At 47.5% G+C, this 24,616-nt stretch overlaps 1 protein-coding gene across 1 annotated transcript in view; it reads left to right on the top strand.

The window, feature by feature from the left end:
• The first annotated feature begins 405 nt into the window (after positions 1-405).
• SIM1 (SIM bHLH transcription factor 1) overlaps positions 406-24,616 on the top strand; it is a 56,630-nt gene continuing 32,419 nt past the window's right edge. The window contains exons 1-9 of the mRNA XM_071548807.1: positions 406-540; positions 1,281-1,983; positions 12,307-12,389; positions 13,385-13,474; positions 13,598-13,706; positions 13,817-13,902; positions 15,085-15,284; positions 15,397-15,503; positions 16,435-16,582. Of these exons, the coding sequence (XP_071404908.1) occupies positions 1,809-1,983; positions 12,307-12,389; positions 13,385-13,474; positions 13,598-13,706; positions 13,817-13,902; positions 15,085-15,284; positions 15,397-15,503; positions 16,435-16,582 (998 nt within the window). The 5' untranslated portion in view covers positions 406-540; positions 1,281-1,808. The remainder of the gene's footprint in view (positions 541-1,280; positions 1,984-12,306; positions 12,390-13,384; positions 13,475-13,597; positions 13,707-13,816; positions 13,903-15,084; positions 15,285-15,396; positions 15,504-16,434; positions 16,583-24,616) is intronic.

Here is a 24,616-nt window from a genome sequence, read left to right as displayed (position 1 = left end):
CCCACCTCGGCTGCTCCGCCAGGTCAGAGGGCGGACACGGAGAGCGAGGGGAGGTGGAGGGGAGGGAGAGGGGTGAAAATGTGTCCGTGTGACGTCACCACCCCTCGGCCAGTGGGAGGCCGAGCGCGAGGCGGCGGTGGCCAATGGGAAGCGAGGAGGGTCCGTGAGTGGCACTGAGGACGGGCCCGGCCGGGAGGAGGAGACGGCGGGGGGGGCACTCGGGGAGAAATGAAGTTGTGCTAAAAGGCTTTTAGCCATCAAGAAGTTATTAGGCATTTCTCAGCCGCAAATTAGGGATTCTTCATTAATATAACCTCGTCCCCCCCACCCCACCCCAGCCCACCCCACCCCCCGTTATGTGAGACGGAAAGCCTGGGAGCCGATAAAGGGGATGGGTAGGCGGCAATGTCTGTCTGCCCATCCGTGCGAGGAGCAGTGACAGGCGCAAACTTTTCCCCGTGCCATTAATGAGCCAATTAAAGAGTTGGGCTTCTCACCCCGGGAGAGCTCTCTGCAGGCTGCCGGGCTCAGGGACTCAAGGTAGGTAAAAAGAAGATCACAACCCATCACAAGCTGCCAGCCTCAGCGAAGAGCCGCAGTGATGTGCGGGGCTAGTCTGTGGGTCGGTTCCCCATGGTGGAAAATGCGAAAAAAAAAAAAAAAATAATTTGGTTGGGAAAATGTGATATTTGGGTGGATTCCGGCTCGGGTCAGGGCTGAGCAGAGCGTGCCTTCCCTGGCTGGTGTGCAGCTGAGGTAGACACCTCTGCCACCCTCCCGACCCCGGCCGGGGAATGAGGAGAATAGCCGAGAAGAGGAAAAATATAAAAGTAAAAAATAATGGGGAAAGGAAAAAAAAAAAGAAAAGAGAGAAAATAAGCAGAAATACTCCGTGATTGAAAATGTTTCTCCCACTGCGGGGCTAGCAACGCCGAGAGCGGGGAGGTCTGGCCGCAGCCGCGGTGCCGGCCCGAGGGAGCGCGAAGGGGACGGCGCAGCCCCGGCAGCACCGACACCGGTAACGCTTTTACCGGGAGCCGGGGACTGGCTTCTGCCGCGGTTTCGTTCTGGCCATGCAGTGCACACCTGGGCTGGGGAGTGCGAGGGCTGTGGGAGGAGAGTGGGGGGCAGACTTCTTCAGGGGCACGTTAGATGAGAAAATACACTTTTTTTTCTTTCCCCTCTGGTGGGAGAAAATACTACACCCGTCGGAGACTGGTTGTTGATTATTATTTCTCGCGGCTCCGCTGCGGCGGTGTGTGCCGGCTCTCTCCTTCTAGGACTGCTGCTGTCTTCAGAGAGAGGCTCCCGGGAAGTCACCCTGCTCCCGGGAGGCAGCCCGCGGCCGGGCGTTTCGGCCCTAGGATTGACAGCGGACCAAAGGAAGAAATGGGATTACTATGATCGTCTTCCGAGGAGCTGTGCTGCCCGCCATGAGTAGGAAAAAAGACCAGAAATACGTCGCTTGGTTGCTGACTGGTGCCTAAATCTCATAGCTTTATTCTTTACTTACTGCGGTTACTGGAGTGCTAAGCCGCACTGGATAAATGCCTTTCCCATCCGACTGACTCTGTTTTTTAGAGAATATATACCTTTTTCTTTTTTCTTGTTTTTTTTTTCTAAGAACACCCCTCTACTCTTCAATACTTGTTTGCATTTCACACAACAGAACGGTTTCTCAGAGTAATGGCCGTGCTCAGAATCACCGACTGATGCTACGTAGAGAGGAATTGCTACTGAGTTTCCCTTCCACCTTTGGATGAATCTCTGGAGTTTAAATTGTAGCAAGGAAGCGGGAAAAATCCACGATGAAAGAGAAGTCCAAAAATGCTGCCCGGACTAGGCGGGAGAAAGAAAACAGTGAATTTTATGAACTGGCTAAATTACTACCGCTGCCCTCCGCTATCACCTCTCAGCTGGACAAAGCATCCATAATCAGACTCACCACCAGCTATTTAAAAATGAGGGTGGTTTTTCCAGAAGGTAGGTGGAAATGCTTGTTTGCCTCTATTTTCATTCCAACCCAGTTGTCGCTTACCATGTTTACCTTCAAAAAAAAAAAGTCCTATGGGGTGGTGTGCTCGGAGACAAAATGCTCTCTGCTGTCACTTTTCTCTGTTCCAAATACTTTCTTTCCCTTTAGTTCCTACGACAGATTTGTTTGGGGACTTACGGTGCTTTAGTCAACATTTGAAGGCACTGAGCCCTGCTGGGTGTTCTGCTAAAGCAAACCCGGGTTTTCTTTTCCCCTAGACTCCCAGTAAGATGTGAATCCCCCGCCAAGCACACGCGTGGCGAAAGAGGGAATGATTCACCCCTATTTATAGCCATTCTGTAGGGGGAGTTAATATATGGGTAAATATTTACATAAGTCTATGCAAAATCCTAAAGCCTTCGTTCAACTATCGGGCAAAGGTGTGTTGTTCAGGTACAGGACACGCGTACTGCCGTGCTCCCACACACTAAGTAAATAAGTTGAGCACATCGAATCAAATATCGACATACTGTGTCTCGTTCTGAATGTCACTAGGGTGGTTTGACGGCATTAACCGACCACGGAAACTTTTAACACGAGTTTTGCACCCAGACATTCAATCCTCCTGTCCACTCAATGCTGCAAAACCAGCGTCCCAGTCTGGGCCTGATTCTCCTTGACAGGCAAAATATAAACTTCACGTTGACTTCCATGGCATCAGCAACAGTGCTCTCTGCCTAGCAAAAGAAGACTTAAGCATCCTAAAGTGTTTCGTGTCTTTTGCTTTTAAGTAGAATTAAGATTTAAAGCGACCATCTTGGTGCTTCTAGATCGGCTGCCAAGAAAAACAAACAATACAAAGTTAAGAGAGTCAGAATAAAGTTCTGTGTTCTCACTGTATTGATCATATAAGCTGTAGGGGGGAAAGCAAAAATATGTTCCACGAACCTTTTATTTAGATCAACTCGATGGAACTGTAGTCTGTATGAAAGAAAAAGTATGAAGAGGTTTTTTTTCCGCTCGACCTAATACAAAATTCGCTGCATCTTTCGTTGAAAAGTGGGTGTACATAAGAAACAACATAATATAGCTGTGTCCTCCTGTGTTTTCTGTAGCTGTATCTCGTCTCGGTTGGTCTGTATTTTTCACAGATCAAGGGTGTTTATCTACCCTGGTTTTGTTTTGCTTTAGTTTTGTGGGGATTTCTTTTGTTTGTCTGTTTTGATTTTTTTTAATTTTTTTCTCGATTAAGTTTGTGGACCATTGCAATGAATTCTACTTTTTAAAAGTAACTATGCAATATGGCAATCATTTGGACTGGGGGAGGTAATCGCCTCCCATCCCAGGTTACATATGAAGTCTTACACCTGAAGTCCACAGCAGTAATTTCCAATCCAGTGCATCTTACAATTTCTTTAAACAACCTTCCATACTGCCTATTAGCTTATAAGCAAAGAATGGGTTAAATGAAACTTTTAAAAATAATAATAATTACAGACTTCATAGAGCCACTTTTCTCTTCTGTTTGATCTGCCACCTTGAAGATCATTATGCGGGATAGTCCTCTGTTTCAAAGGCGACCGAGTTGTCCTTTATACTGTCAGCGCATACTTTATAAAAATAAAGCTATTGCAAACCCGGATGCCCATGATGTTCCTAAAAGGATTATTAGCAATGATTTGTCAACTCCTGCGGTCTCAGTAGGCTACCTTTCTGCGTGATTTCGAGCAGGTCTCGTCAATTACTGGTGCCTATGTAGCGGGTTGTTTGATCAGAAGAAGCATATGGTGTTGCTTGTAGGCTGTGAGTAATCATGGGAGAAGAAGAATAGCTGATCCCCGTCCCTCGGTGGCAGCGCAGGATGCCTGAATGCCCTGGGGAACCGTGTGGCGAAGCGCGCCGGGGCCGGGGCGCTGTCGGCCGCAGCAGATGCTAATTTGAGTGCAGAGACGGAGGGGGCGACTGAGCGGGGTTCAGGGGGCAGCGGAGCCCTCGCAGCCTCATTAAAGGCAAAGTGCGAATTAAGAAGGAAGGCAGGGAGCAGGCACGGAAGGACTCGCTCCTCCGAGGCGCTGCCGCGGCAGACCTGGCTGGCGCCGGTGCGCCCTGCGGGCTGGGAGCGAAGGCCCGAGAGCGGGGCCGCGGCGTGGCGTGGGGCCGGGACGGCTTCTCCGCGGACTCCGTCGCCCTCCCCCTAACGTACTTCCCGTGAAGATGGATGAGCGCGGGGCGCGCCCAGGGCTGGCCCCGGCCCCGCGGCTGTCCCCGCGCTCTCCCACCCTGTGATTAAACACGAGCGAGTCGCCCACGAGTGGCCTCCCGGCGCTGCGCCTGTGCCTGGCCGTGCGGGAGCCGAGCCCAGGTGATCTTCCCCGGAACCCTGGGGAAAGGGATGGGCTCCGGCAAAGCGGCGGAAGCAGTTTGGGGTACCGATGCGGGTGTGCTTGTGCTCGTCCGGCTGCGGCGGGGAGGAGGGAGGAGAGGAAGAGAGGGGAGCTACCTGGTCTCCCAGTGCCCCCGGTCAGCAAAAAAAGTCATCGCTTCACTTGGAAGGGAAAATAGGTAGTGTCTGTCGGGGAAATGACGCACCAAAGGATAAGCCTTTCTGAAAGGAGAAGGCAGGGTAGGAATGTTAGATGGATGTAATAGGGGTCCGTTTGCTTGTATTTCCCTAGGGAGGAAAGCGATACAAGCATTGGGACGAACTCGGTGAGTTGACCAAAGGGCTGGAGATGGGTAGCAGGAGGCTCGGGAGCACAGCGGAGTGTCATGTCGTACATTTAAAGAGATCTTGGAGGAATTAGAATAGAGAAGCCTTGTCTCCGTAAGAGCGAGCTGCACTTGCAGAGTAACTCATATCCCCTCTCCCCTCAGAGCGAATTTCCATCTGCCCGAAGAGTGCTTGCATAGGGCTGGTTGTAAATAATCACGTACAGAAATATATACACTCCTCATCACCGCGCACACGCAGGGCTGGGGACAGGGCGGAGAGAATCGCTGTGCGCTTGTCTGCATAATTTTATGTCTGTAAAGTCCCTATAGAGAGAGAGAGTGGGTAGATTTCGGGTTCATTTTGGAAACAAGGCTTTTCTGGTAGTGAAATGCCAGGAGAGTCACAGACAGAATAAACACGTGCGGTTTCCTTCTCACCCTTAAATATCTAAACACAAACCAGTGGCACGGACAAACTTGATAAACCGAGCAGAGATTTTCCAACGAGCTACCACTCGTAATGGCTGTGTAATTCTCCCAAGCTATTGAAACGCCTGGGTTGTTCTCTCTACCCCTGACTTCACTTTATTGGGTCTCCACCAGATTAAAACTGTCAAGAACGAAAAGTGTTCGAAAAGCGGCGTAGGATTCTTGCCTCGTTTTAGTGCTAAAACGTTTCTCTCCAGAAGGAGAAAAACCTACGTTTCGGCAATCAGACAGCTTTGGAAAGAGTGACTATCTACTGAATTTCGGAGAAAAATAAGGAAGATTTTTAAATGTTGTTTTTTTGTTTCTATTTTAAGCAGAACTTTTTAATACATTAATTCGTGATTTAACGTTCATTAAAAATAAAGAAACACTAAAATTTCAGTTTAACATTAGACCATTGATGGTAATTGAGGTGAAAGCAAAAAATATGTAGAAAAATCTCCGGGTCGTTGAAGGACTAAAAGAGATTTCCGTCAAGAAAGGTCCGGTAGCTATTACTAGCGGGATAATTCTTCACTGACTCTCGGCAGTATACAAAAGTGAAGGGAGAAAAAATAATAAAAACCAAACAAAAAACTCAAATGGCACAATAAATAGGGGTTTTGGGGGCGAGAGTGGAGGTGCGTTTTTTAGTTAGAAGTATTTTAAGGGTTCTATTTTTCTTACACGAAAGGAAGAGGGAAGAGGAGGTTTTGCAGTCTGTGCTAGTGAAGATGGATCGCTTTTGGCGTGGAGAGGCTTTTGATTTTCAAGACAAAAGCAGAGACTCCGTTTACATAAACTTTCACCGAATAAGGATGGCTAACATTTCAATATTGAAACCCTTAACCTTGTTTTATTTTAAAGGAGGAAGAGATCAACAGAAAAAAAATCCATTTCCCACGTGGATAGGTGATTTAATGCTGTTTTTCTTACTGCAAAGGGAAATGATTGAGCATTAGGTTTCACTGTTTATTTTCTTACAGAAGTTTTTCTCATTTAAACTACAGTTTACTCTCCACTCTGCATCTGTTTAATTCCAGGTTTGATGTAAACTTAAACTGTGAAGTGCAGAACTAAACTACAAACTACTAGCATGATCGTTGAAAAAAACAGATTTATGTATTAGAAAGAATACTTAGTGAGATTAGCGATAAGAAAATCTTATTTCCTTTGGAAACAGGACCATTTTCATGCTGGAGGATATTTTGCAACTTGCATATAAACAGCAAGCACATTGATGCAAATCCTTCCTTCCCTATTTCTTCGAAATAAGGGCTATTTGAATTAGCACCTTCTTTAGAAACGAATAAGTAGTTGGCGCTCGAAAATGTCCCTGGTTTTTTTAATCCTTCTCTCCAATTTGGACATGGTTCCGTTTGTTTGCTTTTCAAAGCTCAATTCCATTACCCTGTGTGTGCCAAAATCCTTGTATTTCTTTCCAGAGTGGAACAGCCTCGGCATTATTTCCACTATATTTTCTAATAGGGTTGTTTGTTTAGTCAACAGGGCTTTTCCTCCCTGTTATTATTTTTTTTATAAAGAAAACGGGATGCTAACTTATCTCTGCTTCAAATGAACACATGTGATTTACCGAGACAATAAATCTTGACAAAACCTTGCTAATGGCATCCGCAGGCAGTTGGAAATGAGCAGCTTTTTTTTTTTAACATAGCTTATTCTATTCCATTTGAGCCCTCCGACGGCGACACAGTTCCTCACAGAAGCCGAGATTTTGAGTTATCATTAACCACTGCCTGTTAAATTAACTGAGAAATCAGCCCTGTCGGGCGTTAGGAGATGGCAGAACGAAATGCTGACGGCAGAGGATTTAATTAAATGGTTAATCGAATCAAGCTAATTCCTCGATATAACATCCAGTTGCCTTTTAGCTTGCCAGTGACTAGGGCGTGCAGCTTCTGTTCCTGCCGCTCCCGGCGCTGTTATTTGTCATTTTCCCCGGACAGCGAGGGAGAATGACCGCGTTGGAGATGGTGTCCGAGCTGTCCTGCCTTTCCCTTCCCCAAAACCTCCCGTTCCACGCTTCTCCCAGGGGCAAACTCTCCGGGTGTTAAGGTGCAAGCGGTGCTGGCGATGATCACTGGGAGGCAGGGAAGATGCTGCTTAAGGAGCCGCACAAGGAGGTGACATGCCCGTTCCTGCTTTGTAGCGGCTTCGCTGGGCAGGTTGCACGAAGCCGGTGTCCGTGCCCGGGACGCCCCTCCTCGGCCTGCCCAGCACGGCGAGGGCGGCTGTGCAGCCCAGCCCGCCTCGGTGGTGAAGTGAAGGGGCCAGTCCTGGGGCAGAGGTGGTCGAGGGTCGCGCATCCCGCGCCTCCGCGGGGTCAACATCGCCCTCGGCGCCGGCGGTTGAGAAGCGAGCTGCTGCTCCTCCTACTTTAATAACCAGAGAGAGGCTGTTAAAAGGGCAAAGAAAAAGCAGCGAAACAAAAGGAAGCACAGACGACCCCGGGCCACGGCCACCGGGAGTCGGCGGGGAGATCCGAGGGCGCGACGGCGGGAGCCACTGGCCGGAAAGGCAGAGAAAGTCCTGGGGGAGAAACGCGCGGTGGACTTGCTTGGACCTGGATTAGAGAATAATTCCTTGCGGCTTCCTTGCCGGGGCGGCGCCCAGCGTTGCCCTGCAGCAGCGGCCTGCCTTCGGGCGAGCACCCGGAGACTCTCCCTCTACCCATCAGCAGCAACGGGAGAAAACTTGGCTACGGGGACTTCGTCTCCAAGCCAGCATCTACCAGGCGTGCACGGCTTCCATGGGCCTCGCAGGGCTGTGCGGGGCAGTGCGACCAGACAGTGGCAAGCCTCCAGAAGGATACCCAGGGACTCCCCCGCCCCCGGAGCTAGCTTCCCTCCAAGTCTGGCCCCTAAAGAAGTGAGTGTGAAGCTCAAGGGATGGGCTTTCCACTAAGTGTTTTTAAACGGGACGGTCAAATACTTCACTCTGCGGTGCTTTCACTACCGTGAATCCGGATTGCGATGAGGTTTCGTGACGGAGGGTCCGTTGGGGAAATCGCAGTAACTGCTTTTAAAAGCCTGCAAATCAGCACAGAGTAGATAAGGGCTTGAATCTTCTGGCCAGCCCACCCCCACCGGCCACCCTCTCCCTCCTTTGCTATTGACAAACAAAGGAGAGGGTCGAGATGAGCTCTGAGCTGCAAATGCTCACAGAGGGACAAGTAACCCGGAGATCAACCAGGGCCAAGGAGCTGCTCCGACCTCTTGGATTCTCATTTCCCTGCGCCAGCATTCCTCCGTCTTTGCCTAGATCAAATTAGAAATGATTGAGGAATCTCTTCCCCTTTCCGTGGCACAGAGGATTTCTTGCGAGAGTATCGCCACGGGGTAGGGACGATGCCCACCCAGCCTCTGGTTCCATTGGCTGTCGACATCAAGGCTTCCATCAATCAAAAGATGAGGGGAAGGATAGACAGGGCCAAGGCAGTCGAGCGCGGCGGCTCTGGCCGTGAGCCCGGTGTGGGGGACAGGCTGAGGGTGTGCATGGCTGGGAGGGGAGAAGGTATTTCACAGGGACCGGCCGGTGAAGCGAGCCCATGAAACCGATGGACATGGTTTCTGAAGTGGAAACCCGTAGTGGTTTTCATTGCAAAATGCTAGGAGAAACGATGAGTCAGCACACTCCGCGTAGGTTCCGTGCAATCTAGATGCGAACAGTTGGGTAACGAGGTTGTTGTTCGCAAACGAAGCGATAGCCTGGCTAAAATACTTTTTCTTTCTTTCTTTCTTTCTTTTCTTTCTTTCTTTCTTTCTTTCTTTCTTTCTTCTTTCTTTCTTTCTTTCTTTCTTTCTTTCTTTCTTTCTTTTCTTTCTTTCTTTCTTTCTTTCTTTCTTTCTTTCTTTCTTTCTTTCTTTCTTTCTTTCTTTCTTTCTTTCTTTCTTTCTTTCTTTCTTTCTTTCTTTCTTTCTTTCTTTCTTTCTTTCTTTCTTTCTTTCTTTCTTTCTTTCTTTCTTTCTTTCTTTCTTTCTTTCTTTCTTTCTTTCTTTCTTTCTTTCTTTCTTTCTTTCTTTCTTTCTTTCTCTCTCTCTTTCTTTCTTTCTTTCTTTCTTTCTTTCTTTCTTTCTTTTCTTTCTTTCTTTCTTTCTTTCTTTCTTTCTTTCTTTCTTTCTTTCTTTCTTTCTTTCTTTCTTTCCTTCCTTCCTTCCTTCCTTTCTTTCTTTTTCCCCCGCCCTCGTAACAGTGGACAGTTTCTTGTGGCACAAATCTCAGAAAAAAAAATCCTCGAGTGGAAGAGATTGTCAGGCAGGAGCCTATAACCTATATTTTGTCAAGATTATCAAATTCATTCTGAAATAAAACCTCGATGCCTTTATTTTTTGCTGCTTGAATAACACAGCTGGATGATGCCTTGAGCTTACGTTAGGCTATTGCTCATCATTCATCCGCCAAGAACTGGCCTAAATGGTGCCTGTGGGATTAGGTCAATTTTAGAGGATCTACTTCGCCTCATTTGGTTACTAATTGGTTTTTTGTTTTATAAATCGAAATCTCATTTTCAGGAAATTACAAAACGCATGCAGCCAGTCCATTGAGGTAATCCGTGGGTCGGGGGTATTTAAATGGAAATGGTTCTACAATGCACCAAGTATTAAGCAACAGTAAAACTTCCCCTCTATTTCCAAATGAAACGTGAGCTCACTAGCTCCTTAGATCTATAATAGATACATCCCTTCTTAGGCTACTTATGTAAATACGATAAACCAGATCTCGGTGGGGGAGGGGGACGCAGGGAAGAAAGCAAATTTTATCTGCTAAGGTTAATGTGGCATATCTTGGAAATCTTCCAAAATAGATTATGTTTTGCTTTGTATTCGGCCACTTTAGCTGAGAAAATCCTTTGCCTAAAAACGATTTTGTTATCCTTCCCCTCACAAAGCTGCTTGTTTCTATTCCAAAGCTATTATGCTGTTGGCTCTCCAAATTACAAGAGAATCTTTAGATCTTGTTTCCAAGCGTAATCCTGAAGCAAAAGGGAGAGCTGATTTCCTTGTTTTATTTTAAACAGACAATCAAAGGATTTGCAGAATATTCTGCGGTAGGTCAAGTGCAAGAAATCACAATTTGCCCCCTCGATAAAAGGAAATTGGATGTTAAAGAGACTAGACCGAGGGGGAAAGAGGATATCGAAATTGGATGTTAAAGAGACTAGACCGAGGGGGAAAGAGGGATATTAATGGACGGAGTTTCCTCAAAATCTTTAAAACAGTATTTAGAAGGCATCAGGAGAGGCTGTCGATTTGGGAGAGGCTGGACTTGGCAACGAATGGGAAAAGTCTCCAACTTGAAAGTGCTAAAACATTGGGGGAGTACAAAGGATCATCTCATGTGACAAGATTTCAAAAAGCGCGTTCAGGTAGACTAGTGAAAACGTTTAATTATAAACCGTGAGTAGACACAGCCCAGCAGCGCGGGGTTTCCATCTGAAACATAGCGAGGAGCTCAGCGCCCCGTGAAGAACCGCCTTCCCGGGGGGAGTTTAACCTGCAATGCCCACGAGCTGCTCATTAACCCGATGAGGTTGGGTTATTTTCCCTTTTAGAAGAAGAATAATTAGAGCCGTAAACTTAGATTAATAAGAAACTTGAATCGTAGGCGAGGATAGCAGATTTGGTCCTCAATAAAGAAACCTGTCACTCGGATTTCCCTCTGAATGGGGGATGTGGAACTCAAGGCATTCGCCTCTGCGCTAACGGGCCGTCCTGGTTCCCCGCAGAGAAACCTCCGAGGAGCTCTGGAAAAACAAATATACCAAGAGCTTTTCTCTCTTTACCTGGAAGTTGTGCAATACTCGCCAGCTCCTTCCCCAATAAAAGGGGCAGAGGTGATTCTCCACCCTGGTGCCTGGCTTCCCATTAATTGGAGTGAAGGAATTAAAGGAAGGAAGTCTATTTCTGGTGCGCCCTGGTACACGCTCGGGCTGTAGGATGAGGGCCAGGCCAGAGAGATGCTCCTGCCTTTGTAGAGCTGTGAAGTTAAGGAGGAAGGAGAGAAGTGTGGGAGTGGTGAAGAGACAAATTGTTGTGAAGAGGTGCAAGAGAAAGGGTGGAGAAGAGAGGGAAAGGCGGGGACAATCGGGGTGCACTGCTCCGGCGGAGGGGAGTGCGTTGCCGGGGCCGCCACCGCATGCCCTGCTCAAACAGCGCTGAGGAAATCGTTAGCTTTGCTCGGACCGGCAAACACCTGGGTGAAATCGGTCAATAGGGAGGGGTGCCAGCAGCTTCCTGCTGTCGGCACCTCTACTGTTTGTCTCGAATTAGCTGGAAAACGGGGTCTTGACTTTCCCGAATCCGCCTTGCCGGGGGCACATTCCGCCAACTCAGATCTCGGCTCCCTCGTGGGATCTGCATCCCAGTCATTGATCAGGATTTGTATCTTTCCCCTCCCTTTTAGTTTACCTGAGTGTGCTTGTCAGACTGAGCTTTATTTCATGGCACAAGCATCACAGGTTTTAACTGAGCCATTTAAATTATTTCAGCAACAACACGATGAAAAAGCATTGTCCATGAATACTTTCACTCCAGTGGAGTAATCTCCACTTGGCTTTTATTTCTCATCACTTTGCATAGGAGAAAACAGGTCACGACTAAAACATTAGACAAGTCCAGAGAGTCTAATTTCTGGAGGGGGCTCTATGGAGGCAGATCACTCCCCCCTGTAGAAGGAACCATCCCTCCAACCGGAGCAGCGGGAGGAGAGATGGCGGGGATGGAGGTTAATCCCGGAGACCGACTTCGTGCGGCAGGAGGGAGAGTGGTCCGTGCCTTTGGACAGTGACTTGCTTGTGGGATTGTAAGGTTAGGATGCGTTTCCTGAAGTTCAAGGTGCCGGTTCCCAGTAGCCGAAGGCAACACTGAAAAGCCCTTTTATTTGGGGCACTGTTTCACTTAGGTCTTAAAATTACCTTCACCGTTAACTCAAAACAGGTATTTTTGTGTTTTTCTCTCAAAACATACAAAAGAGCCTTCTATCTGAAATGAAGTCACGTCTAGTTTCCCAGAGATTGTTTTAGAGAGGATACAAGCAAAAACTTGGGAAAAAAAAGTTACTCTCCATCAGACCCACAGGAATCAATTTTTCATCTCCTGACCTTACTTTTTGTTGTTTGTCTTAAATAACAGGACTCGGAGAAGCCTGGGGCCACTCCAGCCGAACCAGCCCACTGGATAATGTTGGGCGGGAACTGGGATCCCATCTTTTGCAGGTACTGGCCTGGAAACCACAGCCATTTGGTATTAATGATTAAAGGAATAATTCCGTCTTCTGAGCTTCTAATTGTCACCTTGACTAATTTTTAACTGTTCAAGTGTTTAATAAAAGAGGAGGCGGGAGGGGAGCACCTCGAATGTCTTGTGGTATAGTGGGGCTGTGGCTTGGTCCCTCCGGCTCCTTTGCCCCAGCATTGTCTAATACTGGGTCCACAGTGAGGAATTCCCAGTGTGCCGAGGTACAGGAGCATGATTCTCCCCCAAGTTATTAGCAAGTCTTGTCAATGTTCTGAAGTTTAGGGTGGTGTGACAGGGAGAGAGGCTGTAGAGACAGGCTGGGGAAGGCTGTCCTGGACAGAAGGACTCAGGGGGCACAGAAATTAGCAGACGCAAATCAGGTAGGACACATCTGAAACCCACAGCGCTCTGCAATACTGAATATTAGCAGTTACCATCACCATGTATTCTTGGTGTGGATTTTTGGAGGTCTATTCTGCTCTTGACTCCCAGGAGTCCCATCTATGCCTGCCGAAATGTACCTGACAAATTGTCTTATTTGCACTGCAACGAGTTTTAGATTCCCTTCCATTGCCTAAAATTTCCTTAGCAAACATGCAAGCGCTAACCCCACAGTGACATTCGAAATAGGATAGGAGTATTCAGGATTTCTGGAACCCACATATTAAACACCAAACAGCCAGGACCTCTTCTTAGACACTTCCCAGGTATTTTACATTATTTTTGAGCTCGGCCGCTCTGAGAAGTGGGTTGTATCTCCGGGGTCCAGGAGCTTTAGAGGGATTCCTGTCCAAGACTTGCCTATTTCCCTCCAACTTTTTGAATAATCAGAGCCTGAGCATGGATGTCTGTTTGCCAAAACACACCAGAGGGACAGGTATTTCATGGATCTATCTATCTATCTATCTATCTATCTATCTATCTATCTATCTATCTATCTATCTATCTCCCCGCCCCTCACTCTTTTCTGCAGACATTGGACGGCTTCATATTTGTTGTTGCTCCGGATGGCAAGATCATGTACATCTCGGAGACTGCCTCGGTGCACCTGGGCTTGTCGCAGGTACGCTTCGGGGGTCCGCTGGTCTCCTGCGTGCCTGCACCACCCCTCCCAACTGACAGGGGACGATGAACCGTGCCAAGGAAGAGCCCTTCTCCTCCTCCCCATTCTCCTTCTCTCTCACAGGTAGAGCTGACCGGCAATAGCATTTATGAGTACATCCACCCCGCCGACCACGATGAGATGACGGCGGTGCTGACGGCCCACCAGCCCTACCACTCGCACTTCGTACAGGGTAAGGTACACAGCTCTCTGCTCCCGCCCGGCCCATGTGGTCGCGGAGGGGTCCGCGAAGAGCCAGCGGAGCCTGTAGCTCACCCCCACCTCTGCCTTTCCACCTCCCAGAGTACGAGATCGAGAGGTCCTTTTTCCTGAGGATGAAGTGCGTCCTGGCCAAGAGGAACGCGGGTCTGACCTGCGGGGGCTACAAGGTGCGTGCCCGGGGCCAGTATCCGCGCCTCCCCGCACCAGCCTTGCTGTGCCCCTGTGCTGGGAGGACGGTGAAAATGAGGAGAAGAGTCGGGATGAGCCCTTTGCTCGCGGAGATTGTCTTAGCCCTGGACTCTTTCATGTGGTTCATTTCTCTTAGAGTTCCAGGTTGAAGAGCTCAAACCACAAAACCAAGCAATCGAGATCCCCGTGGGGCTTTTTGGTTTTTGTAGGGTGTGTGGATGTGTGTGTTGGGGGCTGTAAAATATTTATTTATTTTGCTTTTTAAACCGAACGTCACACAACCACTAAGGTTCCCGAGGTGTCTATGGAAGCTGCTAGGTGACACAGCGGGAGCCCAGGGTTAATTTATTTCTTTATTGGGTAACTCGTCAGCTGCAGGGGCAGCTCCCCCAGTCAAGGGTTTTGTCCAGGTTCTTCTCATGGCTCTGTCCGGGGCTCCTCGGTAAGGACAGCCGCTGCGCTCCTACCTCCTCGCTGCTTTTTCTCCCGAGCAACGCCGAGGAGGGGGTTATACCCATAACCCAAGGAGATGTTGTGCCACGATGTACCGTAGACCAAGAACATCTGTTGAACTAATTCCACGAAGAAATACACTAATAACAGGGAAGTAAGAGTGGAAGTAGACAGCAGTCATCTGCAAGGATGCATTTAGGAAATACTTCAAAATCAAAGATACATTTTGGAAAAGGATTTTATCTATCTATGTAACAGACATATCTTACACATATGACATATGCACACATGTAAACTCTTTCTCTCACACGCATACACTCTTCATTACAAAGTTGTAACTGGATTGGCATTTCCGCATCTTTCCTTTTTAGAAGAATAATAAAAACGCAGTTAGGAGGTCGGCCAAAACCCACTTAAGCCAGAGGAAAAAACCCTCGTTCACTTTAATGGGCCTTAGATCAACACTGAACTTTCGTATGGGAAATAACTCAGACCCGACAGAATGGCAAGAAAGCCCGCAGACAGTGCCACTTTGCCGGCGTGGAAACGCGGGACATGGGCTCCGGGGAATCCGGCAGCCACATCGGCACCGCCTGGGAGTCGGAGTGGAGGGATTGTCCGGGTCCCCTTCGTGGGGAAGGGCGCCCATCTCAGCACACCCTTTTCTCCCGCTAGGCAGCCGCCAAGCTTTCCTGTGTCTCCGGCAGGTCATTCACTGCAGCGGGTACCTGAAAATCCGCCAGTACAGCCTGGACATGTCCCCATTCGACGGCTGCTACCAAAACGTCGGGTTGGTCGCCGTGGGCCACTCGCTGCCCCCCAGTGCCGTGACGGAGATCAAGCTGCACAGCAATATGTTCATGTTTCGGGCCAGCCTAGACATGAAGCTCATATTCTTAGATTCCAGGTAGAGCTGGGTTTATTTCCAAATCTATTCCCCTAGCCCCTCCACTGTTCACCCCCTGGCCTCCTCTCCTGTCCTCTTACCCACTTATATTTGCTGCTTATGTCTCTCGTAGGGTAGCTGAACTAACAGGTTATGAGCCCCAGGACTTGATAGAGAAGACCCTTTACCACCACGTCCATGGCTGTGACACCTTCCACCTGCGTTGTGCACATCATTTGTGTAAGAAGATGGTGCTCTTGTTAAAGACCCTACCCCCCATCTTCTCCCTCTGCAGATGGACTTGGGGGTTGCTGGGATTTACCTCTAGGTCGGAATGGGAAAAGCCAGCTCACTGGAGGGGCAAATAAGCAAAATCTGCATCTATTTAGCCAAGGTTAGATAGACACTGAACTACAAACACTGAACTACAAGCTGGGGGCAAGAGAGAGATGGAGGGGATCGGCAATGAAAAGATATTTTTCCATCCTCATCTCCTGGTTGTAGGACAAGAACTGCCCTGCACAAACCTCAGGAGCTCCGTTCACTTCAAATTCGGGTTAGGAAAACCCTTTTTCCGTGCTCCAAAAAGCCATGCCAGTGAAATCCAAATATTTTGATTCCACTTCGACCAAATCTCACAAATCTTATCCGTCTATCTAATTTTCACTGCATTAGTAGGCCTGATTCAGAGATATGTTATTTATTCTATTTTGATATCATGATAACATTAATACACGGATAGATGAATGAAAAGGATAGTGAGTTCCGGTAAGTTTCCTTACAGAGAATGTAGGGAGAAGAGATAAAACTCAAAGATAGATTTACAGAATTAAATCTCGATGAGGATATGTCCGGATGGGGGTGAGTGGGTAGGATTCGTCCCCCGTTGCCAGCCTTAACCTCATGCCTCCCCGGTCGACCCCACCACTCTCCTCGAGAAGCCTTGATAACGCCCTTAGCCTTCAGGTACTGAGATCACCGCTGCCCGGGAGGCTCCAGCACCCTGCCCACAGGGTGCTTCGGTCCTCGCCGCTTCCCCATGTGATGCTAAAGGGTTCCTAATCCATCTCGTTGCCCACAGGGGTCTGGGGAGATTGTGCGCCCCCTTCCCGGGACTGATCAAACCATAGGCGGGAGCCGCGCTGAGGCTCTCCTCGCTTTGTCCCCGCAGTGCTGGTGAAAGGGCAAGTGACCACCAAGTACTACCGCTTCCTGGCCAAGCACGGCGGCTGGGTGTGGGTGCAGAGCTACGCCACCATCGTGCACAACAGCCGCTCCTCCCGCCCGCACTGCATTGTCAGCGTCAACTACGTCCTCACGTAAGTCAGCCTGGGGTCGCTCCGAGCTGCGCGGGGCCGAGGGGGGCTGTGCGGGGCCGTGCGGAGCTGTGCGGGGCCGACGGGCACCTGCCTGTGAACCCTGCAGTGGGAGCACTGCGGGCCGGACCCGACGAGCGCTCCTCCCGCCCGCCTCTCCCCCATGTCCCGCTGGCGGCTGCTGAGCCGTCTCGCCGCCGCACTGACCAGGGCAGACTCGCCAGGTCTGCTAGGGAACACACTGAGCGCTTTCATCTAGATGAAGGGTTTCCCATCTGCCGTTTCTTTCTCTTTCGAGAGAGGAAAAGATTTAGAGGTTTCTCACCCACATATTTTGCTGCCCCCCTCCTCCTTTTTTTTTTTTTTAACTGCTCAAATGCACCCAGCATTAAATAAAATTTAATGCAGCGTAAAAGAAAAGACTTCCACGTACGGAGTTATTTATACTCAACAAACAGGACATCTGTTTTTCTTTTCAAAAATCTGGGGTTTGAAGTTCTTAATTTCATCCAGAGTCTCTATCAAAGCTCAGAGATTTCTTTTTTGTTCTTGGAGTGCGATCCTTGTGAACCACAAAGAAAGTTGGTGACCAGAAGTGTCAATTAAACCTTAAAAGAAAAAGAACAAATAGAATTAAAAACCAAATTAGAATAAATGCTGAGATACCGTATAACCTAATAACATCTCCCTGTATTTGGGGATGTCTATGTTGTGCTCTAGCTATGCTACTTATATTGGAAAACAGAGGCCCAATGAGGGAGCGAAAGCTCTGTCGGAGCAAGTTGAAGTGTTTTTTATGAACTGTTTGTTAGCATCTCCTCTGGACACAGCACTAGCTGCTGCTGGCAGCACTGATGCTTCGCCAGGATAGCAGGACAAGTCAGGACGGCGGTACCTTATTGATCCTAGGGGTTGGATATTCCTCTGTTCCGCTGCCCTTTTTTTTCCTCGCCCTTTTTTAAAAAATTTTTTTATATATATTCAGGCGACAAACGTAGGTTTTGGAAGCGCCTGAGAGGCACAGCCTTCGGCACTCGTAAAATTACGGCGATGGCAGCATTACGACTTTGCCGTCACGTCTTTCGTCCACTTCACGTGGCAAGTGCTTCGGTAGCGCAGTTTAAGGCGTGCTTCCCAAAGTGAAGTGGCTCGTCACGGAAGCCACGGCTCGGATCACGTGGGCGGGGGCGGTTGATGCAGTGGGGAAGGGGCTGCGGATCACGGCGCGTTCACAGCTAGGGAATAATCAGTCCCTTTGGTGTATAAGGTGATAATGGGCGCCGAGTTTTAAGATGGTCACACAGAGGTTATTGCATCTGCATGAAAAAGCAGACATTTGGGTCAAACTACGAACTTCCTTTAAAGAAAATCCCTTTTATTTGCTTTAAAAAGGTATGCGGTGGAATACTTTGGCATTCCCTCAGCAGGTACGCCTATCAGCAGAGGAGTTATCACCTCTGCGTTAGCTGTTCTGCAGAGTTGTATGTCCTTTTTCTCTATACCAGTCCTTCTCTGTATTTTTCACCGCTTATGTTTCTCAGTTAAGTCCAAGCACCTGCCTTAGGTGAACGAAGAACTGCAAAGAGGGAAGTTAGTGTATCGTACTGTATCGTATCGTAACAAGGAGCCCGAAGGCAACTAGCATGATGGAGTGGTTTTGCTCCAGAAACGCTACATGTTGTTCTATGAGCATTTGAGATTATAGGTAGTTTCCGTCTTCTTTAATCCTAAAAGCGTGGGGAGTCCCCAGAGTCATGTGATTCTACCTGAAATGATCGAAATGAAAATGAAACATCCTAGCAGATGTGCTGAAAGCCAGCTGGGCGTCCGGCTCGATCTGTCCTTTGCTTGTCGGGTGACGGCCACGGAACCAGAATTTGACGCTGGCACAGCACAAGCAGGGAGTGCGCTGGTACTCCCGTGGGGGACTGGTCAGACAAACCCTTCGGAGCTGTGGTCCAGCAGCGTAACTGGTTGTACCATGTGCCGCCCTAGCCCCCTTCCCTGCGCGCAGGTGCTGCGGTTGTCGCCAGTGTCACACAACCTAGGTGGCTGTCAGGCCCCAGCTGTCACCCGGGGGTTCGGGGCAACGCGGTCACCCTGTTCGCAGGCCTTTTGCACCTTCGCAGATCGCTGCCCCGGTGCGCCTAGACGCGCGGGGGCAGCCACCGGTCAGCCCCTGTGTGTTCGTGGTTCCGCGACCCGGTGGGATTTACTGCCTGGAAGCTGGACTCGGAGTGCCTCAGTACGCTCCTCTCCGCTCCCAAAACGGCGCTGTAGGGAAGTCGACTTGCCTTTCAGGAGCAGTAGCCAAACAGGGAGATTACTCCTTCTCGACTGACTTATGATTGGAGTCAGTGTTGTTATATTTTCATGCACGTATATGGGTTTTCAGAACCTGTTTTCAGCCAGATTGACATGTAGCAGAACTATAGTTGTTTTCTCAAGATTTCCGTTAGAAAATGAAGGGGCAACTTAGTTACCTCTTGGTGTAAGTCTCCCAGTCTCCCCTTGTGTTCTTTGCTTAATTTCTTCAAGTGTGGAGGGTGGTGGGAGAGCAGGGAGGGAGCCAGGCTGGCTAAAGTGGGGATACTGCAAGCTGGGAGGCTGGCTGCAGCAACTGCCATGTGCTGCCGATGGCTGCAGTCCACACACCAACACTGCATAAAAATCTAGTTTTGATATGCTCAGGTCTTCAAGGTCTCATCAGGCGTGCCTGGCTCTTCATTAGGGCTTTGTGGAAGAAGTGATTGGGTCCTGCTTGCTTCTGCAGCAGGGCTGCTGCTGCTGATATTGCTGCCCTTGCTCCAGTGAAGTATTATTGTATGTTTGTATGGCCAAACTTCGTAAACGAAGATTTGGGAAGGGCTCTCCCCACGTGGGGGTGCTGCCCTTCGAGCCTGTGCAGTGGATTTTTTAGATGAGGCACAGCGTGCGCAGAACTGGCCCCACCATTTAAGTCCCAAGGTCCATTTGCTACGGCCGAGCGAGCTAGGACTGTCTACAGCACCCGGTACTAACCGGGGCTGACCCTGCTGATCATCCGAGATCTGACGGGATTGGATGGCAGGGAGGCATTTAAGTGCCCCGTACGGTCTCCTCTGAGACTCGAGAACTCATGGCCTTGTGATCAGAGTCTGGCGTGCTCACCATTACAACACAGAACCGCCCTGGAAGTATTATTATTATTATTATTATTATCATCATCATCATCATCACCACTATAATCATTATTACCATTATTATCATTATTGTCTTTCTCTAGTCTTCCATTCAGAGAAAATATATGGGAAGAACAGGCCTTGCTGTGTGCCAGTGGGCTGTAAGCAAAGAGCTGGCTTTTAAAAAAGTGAGATATAGTCAGCCTCTGAAGTGGGTAACCTGAGGTAGAGTGAGCTTTTGGGGAATGGCTCATGGTGGCAGAGTTGGCCACGGGGATGCTGAACTTCTTGTACTTAAAGTGGATTGTCTTAGTGACCTATTCAGAGTCAAAATGTTATTGCTGAAATAGGGAAGGTAGGTAGGAAAAATCTAGAGGAAAATGAGAGGTTGTGGGAACTTGAGATTTTCTTCTGGCATGAGGTAGGCTTCACTCCAGAAGGGCTGGGCAAAGGTCCTGAAGGACTCAAAATTTGCAAGTATTTAATATACTTTATGCCCATATAAATCCTATCGATACTATAGTTCCTTAAGAATGACATTGGATTATTACAATAAACCAAGAGAGGCTGAGATGAAGAGTCAGTGTGCACCATGGATTTTTCCCATGCTTCATCCACCCAGCAGTGGGTACGTGGCAGAGTCCCTGGTACAGCTCCTGCAAGAGACACAGGCACAGCTTTGCCTGCTACAGCTGGGTTGTGTTATAAACCCAGCAGGGAAAAACGTTCTTAAAAAAAAGAGAAACACAAACCTTTGAATATTGACTCGTGTGTGGAAGCTAAGGAGAAGCAAAGTAGGTACAAAATAGTGGTTTTGTTTTTTGAAATAACGTAATTGCAATCCCACACATTCAGGATTGCAGGGTAGAACTTGAAAGATGGGATGATCTCCTGACAAAAATTCATTTGAAAATAGGAAATTTTGGTCTTTTTGGAGTGCAAATTTTAAAAGGTCATAAGCTTTGGAAGATGTGGTGCAGGTTTTTGACCTGATGGTTCTCTGGTCCCCTTGCGCTACTTGTACGCTCAGGGAAAACCCCAGGAGTTTTTTTCAGGTTGCTCATGAGATAAGGAGCTTTTTCTTATTATTGAGAGGAGCCTGAGTGCTCTGTTTTGGGGAGGAGTGGATACTGACTGCTGTAAGTGCCAAACTGGTCTGGAGCAGTTTCAGCTCAGGCTCAACAAAAAGAATGAGAATGTCCTACCTTGCAACTTTCCAGCTTACATGTGTGATATCGATGATGAAAAAAGAAAGAATGAAAAAGAGTTTATGCAAAAGAAATGCCCACACACACTCCAGTTAAGAAAATAAAAATGAGGTAATTGTCATTTTCCATAAATTCCAAGCTCTGAGAACATGAATTCTGGGCTTAAGAACAAATGTTTATAGTAAGTATGTAGACTGAATTAAATAGGCACAGTGGCAATGGCATTTTAGCAACAAGAGAAAAGGTGATTTTTTTGTGTAATAGCAATGTATCAAAAATTAATATAAATGACCTTTAAGGACTCCATCTTTAAAGCCCACATATTTGCTCTTCTTTGTATTCTGCTTGGCATATGTGAGTACAGACACAGAATATTTGTTTCTTTTCTTATTTGTTCTGTACACACAGTCACCGTATCATTGATTATTAGCTGTGCATGTTTATTGCATAAAGAGACTCAAGTATGAGTCAATTAATAGAGAATGCAACTGCTGAAGTTAAGTTTATATTTGGATCGCAAACAACCTCCTGTTAAACAAATGGATAATGCAAAAATCCTTTGACTTTCTGAGCATGAGCAAATATTATAATAATTTGTCCCCAGAGAAAGCTAAAGAAACTTTCCTATATACATTTTGTTGTCCTTTAGCTTTTAAAAGAATAGCAATAGTGGTGACATATACAGATATCAAGGATTAGCTACTTAATTGTGACTAATCTCTGTTCTAATGATATAGCATGTATTTGATATAGTTCCAGTGGACCTCTTCCCATTGCATTATGTAACAGGCTGATTAAGAATACAAACTGAATGCAATTCATTTGCAAGATTATTTCACAAATAACTGCCATATTGACAAATGTTTTACCAACAAGGTAGTAAACACAATTTAGAATAAATTAACCACTAATTTTATCTACACACTAGTCGAAGTTAATTTGGCTAATTCTGTTAAGGATAACAAAAAGTCCTTATATAAATACATTAATAACAAAAGGAGGGGCAAGGAAAACCTCCATTCTCTGTTGCACTTGGAGGGAAATATAGTTAACAAAGATGAGGAGAAGGCTGAGGTACTTAACATCTACTTTGTCTCAGTTTTTAGCAGTAAGACAGGTGGCCCTGAAGACAACTGGCCTCTGGAGCTGGTAGACAGAGGGAGCTGAATAGCCCCCCTGTATTCCAGGAGGAAATAGTGAGTTACTGAGCCAGCTGGATCCTCACAAGTCTAAGGGACCAGACAGGATCCATCCCAGAGTGATGAGGAAGCTGGTCAAACTGCTCTCCATCATCTTCCAACAGTCCTAGCTCTCTGGGGAGGTCCCAGATGACTGGAAGTTGGCAAATGTCACCCCAATCCACAAAAAGGGCTGCAAGGCTCACTCTGGCAACTAAATGCCTGTAAGCCTGACCTCTGTGCCTGGCAGGGTTATGGAGCAGATCGTCCTGAGTGCAATCACACTGCACCTTCAGAATGGACAAGGGATTAGACCCAGCCAGTATGGGTTTAGGAGGGGCAGATCCTGTCTGACCAACCTGATCTCTTTCTACGATCAGGTGACCCACCTGGTGGATGAGGGGAAGGCTGTGGATGTGGTCTATCTGGACTTCAGCAAGGCCTTTGACACTGTCTCCCATAATATACTCCTGGAAAAGCTGGTAGCCCATGGCCTGGACAAGTGTACCCTCTCCTGGATTAAGAGCTGGCTGGAGGGTCGGGCCCAGAGCTGGTGAATAGAGCTGCATCCAGCTAGCGGCCGGTCACCAGTGGTGTTCCCCAAGGGTCTGTGTTGGGTCCAGTCCTGTTTAACATCTTTATTGATGATTTAGATGAGGGGATTGAGTCCATCATCAGCAAATTTGCTGATGACATCAAGTTGAGAGGAAGTGTTGACCCACTGGAAGGCAGGAGGGCTCTGCAGAGGGAACTGGATAGACTTGAGAGATGGTCTGATTCCAATGGGATGAAGTTCAACAAGGCCAAGTGCCGGGTCCTGCACTTTGGCCACAACAACCCCATGCAGCGCTACAGGCTGGGCACAGAGTGGCTGGAGAGCAGCCAGGCAGAAAGGGACCTTGGAGTACTAATTGACAGGAAGCTCAACATGAGCCAATGGTGTGCCCAGGTGGCCAAGAAGGCCAATGGGATCCTGTCCTGTATCAAAAATAGCATGGCCAGCAGGACCAGGGAAGTGATCCTTGCCCTGTACTCTGCATTGGTGAGGCCACACCTTGAGTACTGTGTTCAGTTCTGGGCCCCTCAGTTCAGGAAAGACATTGAGGTGCTAGAGCAGGTCCAGAGAAGAACAACTAGTCTGGTGAAGGGACTGGAGCATAAGTTCTATGGGGAGAGGCTGTGGGAGCTGGGGTTGTTTAGCCTGGAGAAGAGGAGGCTTAGAGGTGACCTCATCACTGTCTAGAACTACCTGAAGGGAAGTTCTAGCCAGGTTGGTCTCTTCTCCCAGGCACTCAGCAATAGATCAAGGGGGCACGGGCTTAAGCTCTGCCAGGGGAAATTTGAGTTGGATATCAGAAAAAAATTCTTTCCAGAGAGAGTAATCAGGCATTGGAATGGGCTGTTCAGAGAGGTGGTGGATTCACCATCCCTAGAGATTTTTAAACTGAGATTGGATGTGGCACTGAGTGTCATGATCTAGTAAATGGACTGGAGTTGGACCAAGGGCTGGACTTGATGATCTCGGAGGTCTTTTCCATCCCAATCGATTCTATGATTCTATGATTCATATTTAAATTATTATTACTATTCATAGCTTTGTATACTGCCAGATTTGAAATGATTATGTAGGCAAGATGCTATCTTTATGTGTGATGGCTCAAACTTCAAAAACAGTCCTTTGCAGCATATTAAGTAGGCTTTAGGGAAACAAAGCTCTCCCCATATTTGTGGACAGTTACATATTTTCATAGCTTTTCATAGAAATCCTCTTTTTTTCCTGTCTCTGGAACATCAGGTTTCACCTCCATCTCGTCTTAGACAATGGAAGAATCCAAAAATTGTGGGTTTGTACCCAGGGGCCTACCTTTCTTGAGCATTTTTTTTTCAGATTGACCTCTCTGGAATTGCCAGAGTTCTCTTCTTAGTGAAAGGTAAATAGAGGTTCTCTTTATCTCTCAAATGTGTGATGGAGTGTGTAGGATAGTGGATACACTGGGAAAGTTCTGCTTGCAGAAGTAATCCTGTGCATACCTTCTCATATCATTAGTGGAACTAGTTGTACCAATCAGCTTAGTCATCCAACTTAAAATAGTCAAGATAAGGCTTAGTAACTTGAGCTGGATATTGCTTGAGTATTTTTCTTAAATAGTTTTAAGTAGTAGAAACCAATTTGCCTCGCTGTTTTCCCTTTATATTTCTCTGCATTTAAAGGGAATTTTTGCCCTTTGCTTAATTGTGCACAGATCTGTGTCCCAATTTTTCCATTCAGTCTGCAATGTATTTTTCCTAAGACTGCAAAGTCTACAATCATTCACACGATTTGATTAGCAATTTAAATATATAGAGGAATTGCCTCAAAGCAAAAAATACAAAAGGATTCCTCTTGAACTAGTTGGTGCAGTATTCTGTTTGCTCAGCATTAGTTTTTATTACAGGCTTGTCTCCCTGGAACATTGTTTATATATTTCTTGCAAATAGGAGACAGGCTTT

Source organism: Pithys albifrons, chromosome 2, assembly GCF_047495875.1.
Source record: "Pithys albifrons albifrons isolate INPA30051 chromosome 2, PitAlb_v1, whole genome shotgun sequence".
In the NCBI taxonomy this organism is placed as follows: Eukaryota; Metazoa; Chordata; class Aves; order Passeriformes; family Thamnophilidae; genus Pithys; species Pithys albifrons.
The sequence above is the reverse complement of the archived record's forward strand: the minus strand, read 5'-3'. Positions and strand labels throughout refer to the sequence as shown.